General features: G+C 44.2%; 1 protein-coding gene across 1 annotated transcript in view; it reads left to right on the top strand.

The window, feature by feature from the left end:
• The window catches only part of sfl (N-deacetylase and N-sulfotransferase sfl), a 53,255-nt gene that overhangs the window by 31,405 nt on the left and 4,241 nt on the right, over nucleotides 1-17,609 (top strand). The window contains exons 4-5 of the mRNA XM_064688458.1: nucleotides 5,333-5,542; nucleotides 15,202-17,086. Coding sequence (XP_064544528.1) covers nucleotides 5,333-5,542; nucleotides 15,202-17,086 — 2,095 coding nt within the window. The remainder of the gene's footprint in view (nucleotides 1-5,332; nucleotides 5,543-15,201; nucleotides 17,087-17,609) is intronic.

Below are 17,609 nucleotides of genomic sequence, written 5' to 3'. Positions count from 1 at the left end.
TGGTTTTTAGTGAAATTTTTGCATGCAAACTCTTCGTTCTTGATTCAAAAACTTATTTGTTTTGCCCAAAGCCAGTTGATTATTAAATATTTACTTGGCTAGTGCACTTTAAATTTAATTTACGAGCTTAACTGCGGCAAAGTTCATTAGTTATTCGAGTGGGCGCCATCCATCAGAGAGTTAACCCAGCACAACTTACAGACCAGAGCAGCAGGGCAAAGCAGCAGCTGCACAAAGGATGTGGCAATTAAAGATTCTCAAGTCAAACTACATGTGTGTAAATTCTAGTAAATTTTAATGAATTCAAATGCTTTCGATTCTCTGCTGTGTGTGTGTGCGTGTGCGTATATCCTGTGTGTCCATGTCCATACGTCCGTTACGTGCAAAAAGCGGAAACATGCGACGTGCCAGCCGCTGCCAATGCCGCCTGCTCTCTGTGGTTGGCCCCCGGCGACAGGCAGCCGCCAGTCACTGATGTTCGTGTTTGTTTATGCTGTCTGTCATTATTTGCACACACTCACACACACACGCACACACACGACCCACCATGCATTTACATATGCAGCAACTACTTTGTTCTATACTGTTGTTTTTGTTGCTCTTGCAGCTGTCGTTGTAGGTGCAAAACGCATTTTGCCCAAATGCAAACCTACGTGATTTGCATGCAGTCATAACACGAACTGACATACACACACACACATACGCACAGTCGCCTGACAGGCTGCAATAATTGATTTGTAATGCTTACCATGTAAAATAGCCGACAAAAATGTCCACAACGTTATGTCTCTTAGAAAATTACAAATATGTGATGGAATTTTCAAAAATGGTCTTAAAATTGCCAAAAGTAACGTAAAATTGTAAATCTGTCGAAATAAATCCAATGGAATCTTATTTAAAGATTGATACATAAACGTGAACCCAAAGAAAATTTGAATACACATGTCCTATAAATCTTTTACTGTAGAGACAAAAGTGTCTACTAACTACCATTATTGGCTTCTATATAAATATATATATATATATATATTTTAAATAGCTTATCAAATTCCGTATCTCAATTATACTTTAATTGTGAGCAATTACTACAGTCGATACTCCTTTTAATCAATTTTTATTTAATTGCGTAGATTTTCTTTTTTATTTGTCGCCTGTAAACATGGCATATAATCAGTTCACCTGGGTATATATAAAGTTGGATGCGTTATTTGCTTTGCGTGTTAAGTGCGATAAATACAATTTGATGTTCGAGCTTTGCAGCTACAAATGAAGGCCTACGCGGCGCTTGAGAGTGGGGCATAGAAGGCGTGTCACAGCCTTAAACATTAACTAAATGCAACACTAAATACGCGTTTGCCTCTTGATAATAAACACATAAATTACTCTGCCATTTCTGTGAATTGAGCAAATATTTAACTACACAGCCTAACTGCGGTGTGCGCGTGTGTGTGTGTGTGTGTGCGCGCGTGTGTGTGTGTGCGTGTGAGTTGTGTGCAACATGACGTATGCGTCATAAAATCCACGTTGCGTGCATTAATTGACTAAACATTTAAATTGAAAATGCGATTATAAATGACAATTGCCACAGGGCTTAAGAGCGTGCGTGTGTATGTGTGTATTGAAAAAGTGATTACATATGCCAGGTGCAGGCAGCAACAATAATAACAGCAACAACTGCGCCCCCATTAGCAAGCGCTTGCGGATGACTTTCATTAAACCAGAGCCAAAGTGCTGGTCCAGTGGTTCAGCCTCGTGTCAACTGTCGGTGAATGACAATAAATAATTACGTTTATTTGCTTTAAATGCAATTACAAACAAACAAACAGACGGAGGACTCGATCCGGTTTCGTGTCCTTTTGCTGGCCGTTTTGCATATCCTGACGCATCATGGTGGCCGTTGTCGCCACACTGGCCCCCATTTTGCCCAGAACGCGTTTACAGTTCATTTGGCCAACTGCGCTGCCAGCTTGCCGCAGCCAACGGCCTCTGCTGGCATTTTCCCACTCATTTCCGTTGCAATCCAATTGAACTTGGCTTGCTTGATTTATTTAATTAACATTTATTTTTTGTTCTCAATTTTTTCTTTTCGGCGAATGCCAATAAAATTGGCCGTGTCTGTACCGCATACGCTTTTTTATATTTAAGCATTGGTGCTTTATCAATTGCTTGAGCTTCGCCTTTCTTTGTGCTTTCCATTGTGTTTAAGTGGCTGCAGTTTTCCTTTATTGGGCAGAGTAAGGAAGAGTAAAGAGTAAAAAGGAAGAAAATGACTTACTAGTGAAGCCATAGCATATTGAAGTGCCATTTATGTGAATCATGGGCACAACTCAAGTGTCTTTCAGAAGAATTAACTTTCATTTTATTTTACAGAAAAAAATTTAAAATTTGATGTTCATAATATTATTTTCTTTTCTGCTTTCCTTATAAAAAATCAAGGGCAAAGTTATTCAATTACATATGCAAAGCTTTAACTTTTCGTTGTTAAAATTTCTCAATATGCTAACTCTTAAATTTCTTTCTAGAATGACATTTTTACCTCATTTCAAATGTGGTTTCAAGCGAAGCGCTTATTGAAATGTCGCCTCTCTTTGCGCTTCTCAATTTATACAAATGGTCGCATTGTCTTTGTATTCTATTCCCATTTTTGCATTCACCGCGCTGCTTTTTGCTTTTTGTATATTTCAGTCATTTTTTCTCAGTTCAGGGGGGGGTGTCTTCTCTGATAGCTATAGCGCACATATCCTTGCGCTAGTTTCCCCCTTTTTATTATGCTACGTTATCCCAGCTGCATTACGTATGCGCTCCGTTGGCCGCGTCGCACTTTGCGGCTGCTGCATTTGCTACTTTGCAAATTTATTACAAATTTTTACATACGATTTATTGTTTGAGCGTGCCGCCCTTTCTCAGAGGGACTGGGGCGGTTTTCTATTATGCTCGAGGCGTGGCTATGACTGTGGCCTTAAAGCTGGCCACATAAAATGTTACTGAATTGTGTGCCCCTCGGTGCTGTTCTGAGTGGGTGGACAAGTGTGTGGGTTTATGTGCTCACGGATTTCAATAAAAGCTGCTCGTATGGTCTCTTAAACTTGACTAATAAGCTTTGGCCATGATGATTGCAGCCGCGTGTTATTTCAGTTGCTGCTCCGTTGACAGTGCAACATTTGCGTGTTGCTGCCCTGCCAAGTTTGTTGCACGCTCGCATAAATAACACGTGCATAAACTGACTTTTTCTTGCCTAATTTATGCAACACAAAAGACGAAACTTGCGCCACACCCAACAGCTCTCCCCTGTCTGTTATAGCACACGGCCAAGCGAAAGAAACGGAAACGGAAATTTTGTGCTGTGCACAAATAAATCAGCGAACAGCGTCTGAAAACAGGCCAGGTTGAGCTGACTGTTTGGCCGTTTCGGCCGCCTGTCTGCTTGGCTCGCCTGCTGGCATGCCACGCAAATGTTGCACGAAATGCAAACAAGGCATTGCAACAAGAATTTCTTCATCATCATTGTGCAGCACGGCACCAAAGAGCCCATAGCCAAAAGGCTCTTAAAAAGTAAATGCTGAGAGGTTTATTTTTCCTGTCTAGTGACATATAGAATGCCCTGCAAAACATTTAGCTGCATCGAATAACAAAAGTACACTATTTGTAGCTGACGAGCATATTTTCAAGTGGTCTGATCTTATTAAAAATAAGTTTTAGGGCAAGAGCTCATTAATTCTCAAAAGCTTTTGAATTTCTCTGAAAAACTTTATTCCGCAAACTCAGTTAAGCAAGCTTTAGGCTAAAAGCATTGTAGCTATAGAAATACTTTTTGGTTTCTCTACCATATTTTTTGCATTTTTTTTATAACTCATTTCACAAAAAGTAGACAAAGTTTGTGAAAACAAAATAGATGCTTTACATGCTCACATTTGGTAGTCAATTGGTAAAGTTTATTATATCTAACATCTGCTTAAGTCGAGTTCTCCTCAGGCAGTTGCCAAATGCCTGCTTGATTTATAGCTTCTAAAATGTCTTATGTTGCACCTGCACGAGCTCAATTGTGCAAGGTGAGATTATAGGGTATTTCGAAAAGAAAACTTTTTGTCTGACATTTTTGGGTGCGCTCTATTTATACATATTTGTACACTCCATGTGGGTGTGTGAGCTGTTCCGTGTGTGTGTGTGTATGCGAGTATTTGCTATCTAAATATTTTGTTTTGCCAGCGCCAAAGTTTTGCCAGCTTTGCCAGTGGAGGTCCTGCAACGGGGCCATGTTGCTTGCTGCCAGGTTCGTTTTGTCCTTCCACTTTGCCGCATGCTAAAAGTATTTACATTTTTCATTCCGAGAACTAGCAGGCAGGCAGGCAGGCCTCTTCTGGCCAAAACGGATGCTTGGCCAAATGCCTTTGCAATGCATTTGGGCTTGGCCTAATAGGTTTTTGTTAATTTTGGGGGATTTCACTTGAAATGGGCTCAAAGGGCTCCAACACATGTTGCCGCTTTTGCTGAACGCTGCCTGTTGTCGTTTCAGTGTCCGCAGCTTGGGAAGTGGCTAGAGCCAAGTTGCAGTATATGTGAAAATTGCATAAGACCCATATAATAAAATGCTTTACCGCTGCCAAATGGATTAAAAATGAAATAGAAAAGTTGCCCAGGTCAAAGGTGAGGCCAGAGTTGGACTATGAGTTAGTTGGAAAAGTACTGAATACCGGCAAAAACTTTTGCCTCACAATTCTAACCGAATGGATAAAGTTTAAGCTCATGCATGAATGTGCCCACACCAACTTTTTGCCCTCTTAGACGACAGCTCAGTTTCAAGCTTGTTGTTGGCTTGTTAATGAGCCCCATTGGCGCCTCCAAAGCGCGCAACGCAGCGAAAACAATGCAAATGAAGATATGTACACCGCACGGCAACAACAACAATAATAACAACAATAACAATAATAACAACAATAACAATGTTGCCTTATTGTATTGGCAGCAGCTGCTTTTGTTTCTTTGTCTTTGGCTGTCGCAGTTCGCATATTGCGTATACGCAGCGTTGCCGCGCCTTTCAATTCGCCTGCCAGCCTGCAGCAGGAAACTTGCCTCATATTATTTGTGCAACCAATTTCTCGTTCTTCTTGCTGCTGCTACTGCTGCTGCTCTTGCATTATATTCGCTTGTTTGCCGTGCGGTTTTCCTTAAGCTTTTGCAAAGAAGGCTGCTTTACCATCAGCGAAATGTGGCATAAGCTGTGCGGTGGCTTTTGTCTATATATCAGGCAAATGCTGTGGAAAATATGAGATGTAATATATATAACATACTTGGCAGCATTAACTAATAGTTCTTTCTCTCTATTTTTTTTCAGGCTTATTCAGCGTGATACTCATCCGGCGCCCATCATCAACTGCCGAATGATAAACTCAGCTGGCAAACACATACGTGACGCCTCACCAGCGCCCGATCATCGTTCCGAGGCACGTCTACGCATCGATCCCAAGGTGTTGGTTTTTGTGGAGACAACGTACTCTGGTCTGGGTCGGGACATTGCCGAGTTGCTGGTCTACAATCGGATCAAGTAAGTGCCATCAAAGAGGAACCATAGACAATTAGCTACGACAAATTTGCATAATTGCGAAAGGCAACGATGCAATTATTACGCCAAAAGTAACTGCAAGCGGAAGTGCCAGCGTAACCGACACCAGAAATGAATTGTGAATGCAGCTAAGTGCCAAGTGGCCGGAGCACCAGCTGGGACAGGATGCCAGACGGCTAGCCCAAGCTGCCATCTATCTCAGCTGCCTGCAGCGCTCTCTCTTTGTGTCCGTCGGTCTCTTCCCCTTGCGTCTCTGGCTATTGTCAATGTTGACCCAATTTGGGCAGCTGGCCATAAAAAGGCAGGTTATGAAATTAATGCCGTTCTCTGTGCACCTCTCTCTGGCAACCGGAGGGGCAAGCAAAGCATTCGAGTTTAATTGGCAACTTATGCTTTTGTGGTCGAGTGGCCCCCAGCCTTCAGCTTTTCGGGCAACCGGAAGCCACAAGCGTCATGTCTCTTTTTTAGTCCTTACGTCCAACCTGCACCTGCTCCAGGTTGTGCTGCCCACTCAGCAATTTTGTTTGGCAGCGCTTAACTGATGTGTCATACTCTGACATACTTGAGGTTCAACCAGCTGCTCCCTGAAGCTGACGTAGCTGAAAACTCAAGATCAGCGCAGCTAGATGTGCCCAATAGTTATGGAATCATTCAGAGCATTAGAAGTTTATAATATTTCCACTACTTTTATTTTTTATCGCATTGGGACCAGCTTTTAGTTTGGTTTTGAATAAGCTGCCTGTTGGACAAGTTCTGATTATATGTACTTGTGCCTGGCAAGAGCTAGAAGGAGCGTAGCTTAACTATTTGTAAACCCATTGTTAAAAACATGTAAGCTTTGTTTTATGCTATTATTCCAATTACAGCAGCATCCCCTCAACCCACTGCTCAGCTGCAGTCCGCCTCTGTTGCTTGACAGGCACAAAAAGCAATTCCTTAGTCCGGGCATGCTTTGTGTATCCTGCTGGCCGCAGTGACCGCAGGAAGCAGCCTCCTGCGAATCCGCAATTATACAACATGCCGGGTAGCTGGGTGAGGTGAGGATGTGCTGAGGATTCGTGGGAGTTGCCATGACGTTGCCATACCAACTTTTCAATAACGTTTTATTCTATTTTATTTCCTTTTATTTTCACACTTTCGACTTTGAGCACGAGAAATTAAGGGCACGTGTGCAAATTGCGGTTATAAGGCACTAGAGAAGCTAAAAGCTAAAACTGTAGCTGCCGCCTTGCCCTGGGCGGAGTCACAAGTCAAAAGGCTAAAAAATTTTCAATTTGCTGCTGCCTTTTGTTGATGTTGTCGGTACTTTCTCTCTACAGCTACCCACAGTTCAACAGCTTTGACTTGCTTTGTGTTATATAATTAAATTTTCGTCGTTATGCCAAACTAGCTTCAAGGATGCCTCTGCCGATGTCAGGCAACTGCTTCAGCTCTAATGAGATTTCAAGTACAAATAGCAAGACTCAACCCAAAGTCACTCAGTTAGTCAGTCGCACCGCCCCTTCGCCTTACCCCATTTCACGAACAATTGTCTCTCGCCCATTGTCTGAACGCGCTATAACCGAATATGCAACAACGAGTCTTGCTGCTTCAAAAGCTAATCAGTGCGCTCATGTGTGTGTGACTCTCTGTGTGTGTGTGTGTGTGTGTGACTTGTTGTGCGCTTATCAATGACTTCATTAGAGCTCTTGACTTCAGGCAGCGCCAGAACTCGCCTCTGTTTGGTTGCAAAACTTTGCCAAAGCTGGCAACAAATTTCATTAACATTACCATCTCATTACAGTTGATGATTTCTCTCTGTGTGCAGCAGTGTGTGTGTGTGTGTATGTGTGTTTGAGTGGGTGGGTGGTTGTGTGTCTGAAGTGCCAGCAGCGTCATATGCATAGCAGAAGCAGCCCTTACAATGCGGCAGTATGAGTTTCTTGCCACACACACACATGCACACTCGCAAGCAATCAGCGCTGTGTCCAGGCTGCTGCATTGCCATATTTTATGCGCGCTTGTGTCTGTGTGCGTGCGGGTGTGTGCGTGCTTGTTGCAGGTGCTGCAATGCTTCTACTTAATTATCAATTATTTATCTGCGCGCCAGCAAATTGCGCCCAAGTTGCCACTCAATTAGCCATGAAAAATTCACTCGCTGACTTTCACGTGTGTGACGCACGCTGTGGCATGCTTCCTGCCATTGCCACTCACTAGCTCGTTTTCAACTATTACACATAAAGAGCTGGCTGTGCATCCTGTCCGGCTAATTGTTGCAAGCTCTGTCTCATACCACACACCTCTGTCACACTTGGCTGCCGGGCGCTTTGTGTGCGCTCTCTCCCCCTCACTCTATCTCTCTCCCTTTTTTCTCGTCCTGTCTTTCTCCCTCTGCCCACTGTTCCAATTAGCTGTAGCCAAAAACCTGACGTTGGCCCAATTGATTGATTGCCAAGTTTTGCCAGGCTGCTGCCTGCCTGCCTGCTTTTACCTTCTCTCTCTCGCTCCCTTTCTCTTTGTGCCTCTGTTCCTTCGTCTCATTCATGCTCCCATTCCCAATTTTGTGCTTGAGCAGCGTAGACAAATGGCATTGCCTCGCAGCAAAATGGCTGCCAGCCCCCAAAAAGTATGCAAAACTTTTGCAAAGTTTTTACGCCCGAAAGGTCCGCCCGTCCAGTAGGGTCTACGCGTCGGCCTTTAAGTGCCCCAACAGAATTAACACGCCAAGATGGCTGCTGCTGCTGCCAATGTTGGCATCTAATGCGCCGTGAAATTCTAATGGAATTTCCTAGGTAATTACGCGACTACCAGCCAAAATAGAAAAAAAGGCGGCATCGTTGTGCGTTTATTAAATTGCCGTTGGCACGCCCACAGTGGCATGCCACACGCTGGCTGGCTCAGCATTTTGCGAATAATAGCTACTTAACCTTATTTTCAATTTTTGATTCGGCTTTGTGCTTTCTGCACGCACCCCGCACCCCGTCGCGTCGCTCTGCTAATAAAATCAGTCAGTGAGCCGACGTAACAGCTGGAACCAAGTCAGCAAGCAGCAGGAGCCAAGTCAGCACACGGAAGTCATCAGCAGCCTTGTTATCATTGGCCTGCCATGCTCGCAGGAGCCAGCCCGCCCGCCCCACCATTTGCTCACTCACATGTGCTCCTCTGTGGGCCAGAATAATATAGCGTGCTTTGCGGCGCTGCCAAAGAACCGGCGTTCATCCTTTTGGCTGGTTTCGTTTGGCGCTGATTGCGCCACTGGGAGCGCCCAACTTTTAAAACGCGAAATGGCAAATGGCGAAAGGCAGCAGCAACCAGCCAACAACAACAACAACAACAACAACAACAACAGCACCAGCAGCCGAGTCAGTCCCTTCTTCTATGCGCTGACGTCAATTTACAGACACATGGCAAACGCCATAAACAGCCACCACAATTGGAAGCTTGCCACGGCAACAGCACGCGACTTGGCTGCTTGCTGCTTGTGCTGCCTCCGCCTATTACCCCTCTGCTGGCCCGTTTCAGATGGCAGCTGCCACAGCTCCTTGGCTCGTCATAATCACACCCTTTTGCGTCAATGTTTACTTTAATAATGTCGCGGAAAATTTTTATTTTCAATTTTTCACAAGTCAATGGAGTTAACCTGCCACATTTGATGGCACAGTGGAGCAAATTCACGAATTAGTGCAGACAAATGTGAATTTTTTATAGCTTTGCAGATTATAATTTGTTCTATAATTTGAAGGAGACTCGCTTATATAGTGTATATTTAAGCTAGATGTCATGGGATCAGTTATTTGATAGTTATGATGAAAAACGTTATATATATTTCTCAACTTGGCATTTGACATGTTTTCCACATATGTGTAAAATCTTATCAACTCTAGATTACTATATTATATAGCTATATCGAAAAAATTGGGTTAAAACTTTTCTGCTTTTCTAGAAAACTTGTTAGTAATAACGATCTACACATATCGCTTAATATATCTGCTAAACTCTATAGGATCGGAATACTCCTTTATAGCATACTATAGTTAACATTCATCGGAAATAAAGCTTTTGTATAAAGGTCTTCCCTACAAGGGCATTTAATGTATCGCCTGGCTTCTCTTTCTTGTTCTGCATACTCAAGGATAACATTTTCTTTTCCCATTGTCACATTTGCTGCCATATATATAAATATGTGTTCCACTATGCCCTGTCGCACTGGCAACGACAATGTAGAACTGGAGGTCGACCCCTAGCAAATATGGCTATACAATATAGTCCATATATATAGGTTCAGTGCATGTGTGTGTGTGTTTCGTATAAATAAAAAATATTTTGCTCTAGTGCTTGGTACGTGGCTGCTGTCGCAGCTATTCTCAGATTGCTGCCTCATCCTTGGATCCTTGCCCCCGCCACACGCCCGCCCTTCTTGTTGTGTGACAAGTTGGCTTGGCTGACTTTTGTGCGTTGTGTGTTGCCGCTTGTTGTTATTTTGCAACAAATTGGTTATTTTATTGAATTACTCAAGCAGCAGGACGTGTCCCCTACCTCCCCTTCTGCACCAATTCCCCCTATATGTATTACCTATACCCCTATCCAAGCCTAGCGTATCGAAACTGTACCTCTAGCCCTTGCCACCGCCGCTTTTTGTGATTATATTGGCCCAAGCATGGGGCGTTGAGGGAGTCGCTAAGTCGCGACTTTGCCGCGAACCTCGGGATGCCACAATGTCAGGACATTGCCTTTGCGTGTCCTGGCCTAACTGCCTGCACGACTGGCTGACTTTCAGCCTGGCTGCTTGGCTATACTCTGCTATGGGTTTTGTCGTTCACTTAAGTAGTTTTGCCGCGTATAATAAATTTTCTAGTTTAAACTCATTTATTGCCCACGACTGGCTGAGCTCCTTTCTCGCCTTCTTTCTGTTCGTGTGAAGGCGTCGAGGCGTCGCCCAGCCAAGCATTGCCCATATAATGGCCATTTGTTGTATAATTTTCACATTGTTTAGTGTCCTCGGCAAAAGTAACTCTAGCTGTGTGTAGCTGCTTTGGGGCTGCTTTTATTTATGATATATAGATTGGCAGTAAAGTTGCTTAAGCAACTGCCAGTGGATAACACTGGACTTGAGTTTGGGCAGCGGTTAGTGTAAATGATGCGACTGGGGCACGTACACATAAACCAAGCTCAATAATAAGTGGCGAAATTGTGTGCCATGTTAATGGCCGAAAATGGCTTAATTCGTGCTACGAGCTGTGGCTACAAATTGGCTTAAAGGTGCAAATGCCCTCTACCTGGGCTAATACACACAACTTCGCATTGATTTCTGGCTCTTTTAAGTCATTTATATGCAAGCAGCAGGCAGCATAAATGTGGTAATATATCTACCCTCCTTTAACACTTGTTAAACATTACTTAATTACCAGAATTTATTGCAATTCGCGCGTGTTTCTATGTGCACCTGAAATGTGAAAAATTTAAATTTCAAAATGCCAGCTTACGGTGAAATAATATAGTATGGGATCAGTCTGAATATATGTACAAATCGTGAAGTATAAAAAGCTTTGCTCAGCTTTACTTAGTTTTTAATAGACCCTCAGCTTAATCTGCATTAAAAATTCAAAGCAACAAATATGTATAACAATAGAATAGAAACGGTTAAGTAGTCTATTAATAGATATCTTGATATTTAATAGCACACCTTTTGCTAGAGATAATTGAAAAGGGCTACATTCTGGGACAGAAAAGAATCTGAGCTAATGGAATGTTATATATAGAACATATTGATTTCTTTTCCTTTGAAAGCCGCATTTATTTGCCCTCCCATTACAAATGCAGCCACAGAAAAGAAGCTTAGCTAATAGAATAGAATATATCTATCGGGTATATCGATTTCTCCTGCTATTCTCAAAATTGGCTGACTCTCGTTTATTCCACACACACACACACACCTAGTCACGCAGAATTGGCGCACTTATCGGGGTTAAACTTGTGCCTCAACAGCTAACATGTTCACACAGTTATTTGCAACACGTGTCGTGTGGCACCCAAAGTGTGCTGACAATTAGAAAAGTTGCCTGTCCCCCAATGCCATATTTCCCATGGCAACGGCAAAATTTACCACCTAATTGCGACATTTCTCACAGCTAATCAGCTGAAGTTTTCGACAAAAGTTTCTTGGCACATTTTCGGCTTATGTTGCATCTGTTTATGCCGCAAAGAGAAAATCTGCCACGTTGGCCGCATTGAAGAGACATCAAGGATATCGCCGGGAAGGATACGCCATACGACATTGTGTCAGATAAAGTAAATATTGCGGATTTTTCGATTAGCGAGAAACGTTCCCTATCTCAAGCCCTGCAGCTTAATTTCCTGACGCAAATATCAACATGTCGACGGCGCCGGCGGCAACGGCGGCAAGCCAAAGAAGATGCCAAACAAGCTTGGCCCTAAAGCGCTCTAATGAAATTACAACCTAGACTGAAAGAGGGTTGGAGTGCGAGAGGGGGTTGGAGGGGCGCCTGGTGAGTTGCGGTTGTGTGCGGGACACTAGAAAGTGTAAGCCAAAGTGGCAGTGGGAAGTCAAGTAAAACTAAGCTCATTTAATGCGCTGCATAAGCGAGCGAGGAGGGGAGCGAGCGCGGAGGTGAGGTAGGCGACATTCAAGCACCTACAACGGGAAATAACTGCTGCAACAGCAACAGCAACAACAACAGCGAACAACAAACAAGCAGCTCATGACGGCATTTGCAGTTTTACGTGCATCCTGAGGATAATTTAACGCCTCGTACAAATGCAAACAAATGAGAGCGAGCTGCAACACTCACGCATTCACACACACACAGCGACACACTCATACGTGTGCTTAAAAAAACATTTATTTACTTGCAAGTAATACCCGTTAATGGGTTTTTAAAACAAATCCGCTGCGGGCCTGTAAATGAAGCTCCCGGCGCCCGGCCAGGCGCACTCTGCTCCGTTTATCTCGTCTGGCAATTAAATTTCAAATATTAACACAAGCGCATAAGTGCAAAGGAAACAAAACAAGAATGATAGAAAGAGAAAGTAAGCGTGAGAGAGCGGGAGAGAGAGAGAGAGAGAGAGAATGGCATGTGCCATTACATAGTTAATTAAACAAACATTTTGCGCTGATAAAACGTTTTAATTAATGTTCTCCTCGTGCCGACTAACGAGATGCCGTTTAAAGGGCCAACACCTTAAAAGTATGCATGCCAATACACTCACCGCGAGTCTCTTGATTATACCATTAAGCTGGAATTGGCTTAAACAAGCGTTCCAATGAACGCAATTTAAGCTGATTTGCTTAAGCTAAACTCGTCCTCCATGTTCACTTTGTTTACATATCTTCAACATTTGCCGTCAGCTTTCGCTTGAAGTTAATTAATTGTAAATGTTTGCCAAGCTAAACGTTGGACACGGCTTCATTTAAGCATTAAACTTAATTTATGCGTTTAACCTTTTATATTACAATAAATGGATTATGTCGCGCGGCGCATTCATCTAGTGTATTTCGATTGACTCGCTTCAGTTAACATTTCATTATTTTTCTTTGGCCAAGTCGACCGCTCGCTCAGCGTGCGATTTTTCAATATCCCGTCGGACAAACGCCCATTTTGAATGTGCTGCCAGCCCCCCCCCCTCGCACCACCCTGCCCCTCTGGTCCGGCCGTGCTCGGTTCTCTGCCATGTGACACATGGTCTCGTGTTGAAGCTCCATAAAATATGCAATGCATGCAGTATGTCAGCGCTGCTCGCATTTTTCATTCAGCCATAACCCGCAACCACACCCCCGCCCCACCCCGCCCCCATCATGCTCCTTACGCAACCCTGCGCCAGCCGGTTTTGGGTGTTTGCAAGGGCCCAAATGTCATTCCCTTTTCTTTTTCCTCTACATATTTTTTATTTGTCAAGCCCATTGTATGAAAAAACTATCAATAATGTGCCACGCCCACATCAACCACACCGGCATATACATATAGATGAGCATAAAATGTTTTGCCTTATGACTTTTTATGCAGAATCGCGCGCGCATCGTACGGGCCACCTGCAAATATTTTAATATGCTCCGCCGAATGCGCGCTGGGCAACAAAAAATACCACCAAACTTTTTATTTGAGGGTTCCCAAAAAAAAGGAATATATATATTTACCATGTGGGTTCGACCGTTCTCCCGGCCCGTTCGACTTCTGATGTTTTTACGTTTCACTGGGATTTTACGTGGTTTCGCATATTGCATAAAGTAGCCAAGTTTTTAAGCGCTTCTGTTTGGCTGGTTCGCCCTTCTGTTTGTTGTTTAGCTTTAAAGCCCGCTAAATGGTTGAAATCAACCTTATGGCATATACATATATATATATGTGTGCATTATAGCTGGTTACTGAATGGCAGGTTCAGCAGGTATCATCATGCCCGGCGTCCTTATTCACACAGCTATTCAATCAATTGGAATTTCCATTTCACTGAAAATATTTGAATATTTACGCATAGCCCAAGCATTGCCAGGGGCCGTATTGGGTATAGGTTTTGGGGTCTGATTGTGGGTTCCAATTTGGGATCAGCACATTGACCAAACGTGGCGGTTTAGCCGGTTGCAAGTGACAGACATACACACACACACACACACACACGCGCACGTTCACGGCAGGTGGATATATAATAATATTGAAAATTCATTTCATTTATATGTTTGCCAAGTATTTGCCCGAAATGTGCAATGCAATTATTGTTGAGGTTTTTTCCATTGAATGCAATATGCAAATGAATTGAAACAAGTGGGAATATTGTAAGCGCGTGTGCTGGACGAACAGTTAGCCCGACTATACAAATACCCATTACTCTGCAGTGGTCGGTTTGAAAATATGTAATGTAGTATAGTTCGATAACTTGGGGATTGGTCCTGTTACCCGAAATACAAAGTATGCTGGATCTTTATAATATATTCAAGAAGTCACATACTAAGTTTGCTGGGTGTAGCTCCTATAGTTCTCGAGATCTTCAGCTTCAATTAAATACGGCCAGTCCTATTCACCTTCTTATGGGCATACCCACAGGGAATTTAAATGTTTTGTGTTGTGTATATGTAAAATATTTATGAATTTTCATAAGCGAGCACCAGCAAGCAATGCAATAAGACTAAAGTGTTTAATCAAATATTAAGTTTAATTTATTTAAAAATTCAAATTACATTGATATTTACATTTTTAGCCGGAATTCATTGAAATTGTATTGCTTTTACTGCGTTTCCTTTCGGGTTTTTGTTGAGTCTCTATTAGTTTACATAGGTCCCCTATGTTTGCCACTGCCAGTGCAGCTCTGCGGGTAACGTGTTGTAGCAAACAGCTTCTGACAACTGTTGTCAAACGCAACGCTGTGCGAAGCCAAGCAACCACTCTCTCCCTCTCTTTGTCAACCCCACTCCTGTCTCGGTATGAGTGTCAAGCTTGACATGCAGTTTGGCACCCTCTTTATGCGTCTCTGCTTTTGACAGCTTCTGACAGAGTTGAACCAAAATTCCAGCAGTTTCAGTTTCCATTTCTTACTCTGATTGTCATGTTAGTCTGGAATGTACGTGCATCAAGTATCTCTTATATTTTTCATTCTCCTTTCTTTTCCCTTATCTTATTTTTCACTGACATTTTTTTTGTTGTGTTTGCTCTTTGCAGATATAAAATCGAAGTAGCCGGCAAAAGTCTTCCTGTGCTGACGAATCTGGACAAGGGTCGCTATGGCGTCATTGTCTTTGAGAATCTGGACAAGTATCTCAACATGGACAAGTGGAATCGTGAATTGCTGGACAAGTATTGCCGCGAGTACTCCGTGGGCATTGTGGGCTTTGTCAGTCCCAGCGAGGAGACGCTTGTCGGTGCCCAGCTGCGCGACTTTCCGCTCTTCGTGCACACGAATCTGCGCCTGCGAGATGCCAGTCTGAATCCCGCTTCATCTGTGCTGCGTCTAACGCGAGCCGGCGAAACGGCGTGGGGCGCCTTGCCGGGCGATGATTGGGCTGTATTTCAGCATAATCACAGCACCTACGAGCCGGTGGAGTGGGCGCAGCGCAACACACAGGAGTATCCGGCGGACAGTGTGGGTCAGGTGCAACTGCCACTCACCACGGTGCTGCAGGATCGCGGACAACTGGATGGCATCCAGCGCGTGCTCTTCGGCAGCAGCCTGCGTTTCTGGCTACATCGTTTGGTCTTTCTGGATGCGCTCAGCTATCTCAGTCATGGTCAGCTGAGTCTCAGCCTGGAGCGCATGATCCTGGTGGACATCGATGATATCTTTGTGGGCGAGAAGAGCACACGTCTGCGCCCGGACGATGTGCGCGCTCTGATTGCCACGCAAAAGATCATTGGCGGCATGGTGCCCGGTTTCCGTTTCAATTTAGGCTTCTCCGGCAAGTATTATCATCACGGCACCAGGGAGGAGAATCTGGGCGATGATTTTCTGCTGCAGAACGTGCAGGAGTTCAATTGGTTCTCGCACATGTGGAAGCACCAGCAGCCGCATCTGTATGACAACCTCACCCTGCTCATGGCCGAGATGCAGCTGAACTATGCGTTCGCCAAAGAGCATAATATACCCACAAATTCAGGCTACTCCATATCGCCGCATCATTCGGGCGTCTATCCAGCACACGAGCTACTCTACCTCGCCTGGAAGCAGGTGTGGAATGTGAAGGTCACCTCCACGGAGGAGTATCCACATTTGCGACCCGCACGCCTGCGTCGTGGTTTCATCCATCGGAATATTATGGTGCTGCCCAGGCAGACTTGTGGCTTGTTTACCCACACCATGTACATAGATCGTTATCCGGGTGGGCGGGACAAGCTGGACGAGTCGATACAGGGCGGGGAGCTGTTCCAGACCATTGTCTACAATCCCATCAACATATTCATGACGCACATGTCCAACTATGGCTCCGATCGCCTGGCTCTCTACACATTCCAATCGGTCATCAAGTTCCTGCAGTGCTGGACCAATCTGAAGCTGGCCTCAGCACCGCCCATACAATTGGCTGAGACGTACTTCCGCCTGCATCCCGAGGAGGTCGATCCTGTGTGGGGCAATCCCTGTGACGATGCGCGTCACAAAAAGATTTGGTCCAAGACCAAAAACTGCGACTCGCTGCCCAAATTCCTGGTCATCGGGCCACAAAAAACGGGCACCACCGCCCTCTACACATTCCTCTCCATGCACGGCAGCATTGCCAGCAACATACCCAGCCCGGACACCTTCGAGGAGGTGCAGTTCTTCAATGGCAACAACTACTACAGAGGCCTGGACTGGTACATGGACTTCTTTCCTGCGGAAACGCTGCCCAACACCAGCTCCCCCATGCCCACCACACTCGGCACACCCCGTTACATGTTCGAGAAGAGCGCCACCTACTTTGACGGCGAAGCGGTGCCCAAGCGGGCACACGCCCTGCTGCCACATGCCAAAATTGTGACCATACTGATATCGCCAGCGAAGCGTGCCTACTCCTGGTATCAGCATCAGCGCGCCCATGGCGATGTTATAGCTAACAACTATAGTTTCTATCAGGTGAGCGATTTTCTGATCTAAATAAGATTGAAAGAGCCATTGTCAAATGGGCGCAGCAACAGCCTTAGACTTCTCTAGAGTACTTTAACGACGTTTAAAACTAAACCGATTCATTTGAGGCATGATATTTCATATTCTTTTTATCTCTACATATAAAACTGTCCCTGACTGACTGTTGTTCAATGCACAGCCCATACCGTAAGAGCTAGTGAAAGCTTCAGTTTCACTGTAGTTACCTTATGTATTGAAGGTGCACGTTAAGACGGGGTTTCAGCAAATTCTACTCGCATGTGTGGAAAAATCGCGAAAAACGCTTGTTTGAAACTTTTTTCTTTATGCTCCGATCGGTTTAAAACCAATTTTCAAAGATCTTTGAGCGAATTTATTTTAACCGTGCCACGGGCAAGGCCGGGATATACCTACTATTATCCTATATAGACATAGGTCGAATTTTCCCAATCCCATAACTCGGTCAAAACTCAACCGATTTTCATAAGGTTTGGCTTTTTGTTCAAGGTTTGAC

The sequence above is a fragment of the Drosophila montana genome, unplaced genomic scaffold (assembly GCF_035044405.1).
Source record: "Drosophila montana isolate Dmon_TW-CO22-7 unplaced genomic scaffold, ASM3504440v1 contig_3213_1, whole genome shotgun sequence".
NCBI classification, from domain to species: Eukaryota; Metazoa; Arthropoda; class Insecta; order Diptera; family Drosophilidae; genus Drosophila; species Drosophila montana.
The sequence above is the reverse complement of the archived record's forward strand: the minus strand, read 5'-3'. Positions and strand labels throughout refer to the sequence as shown.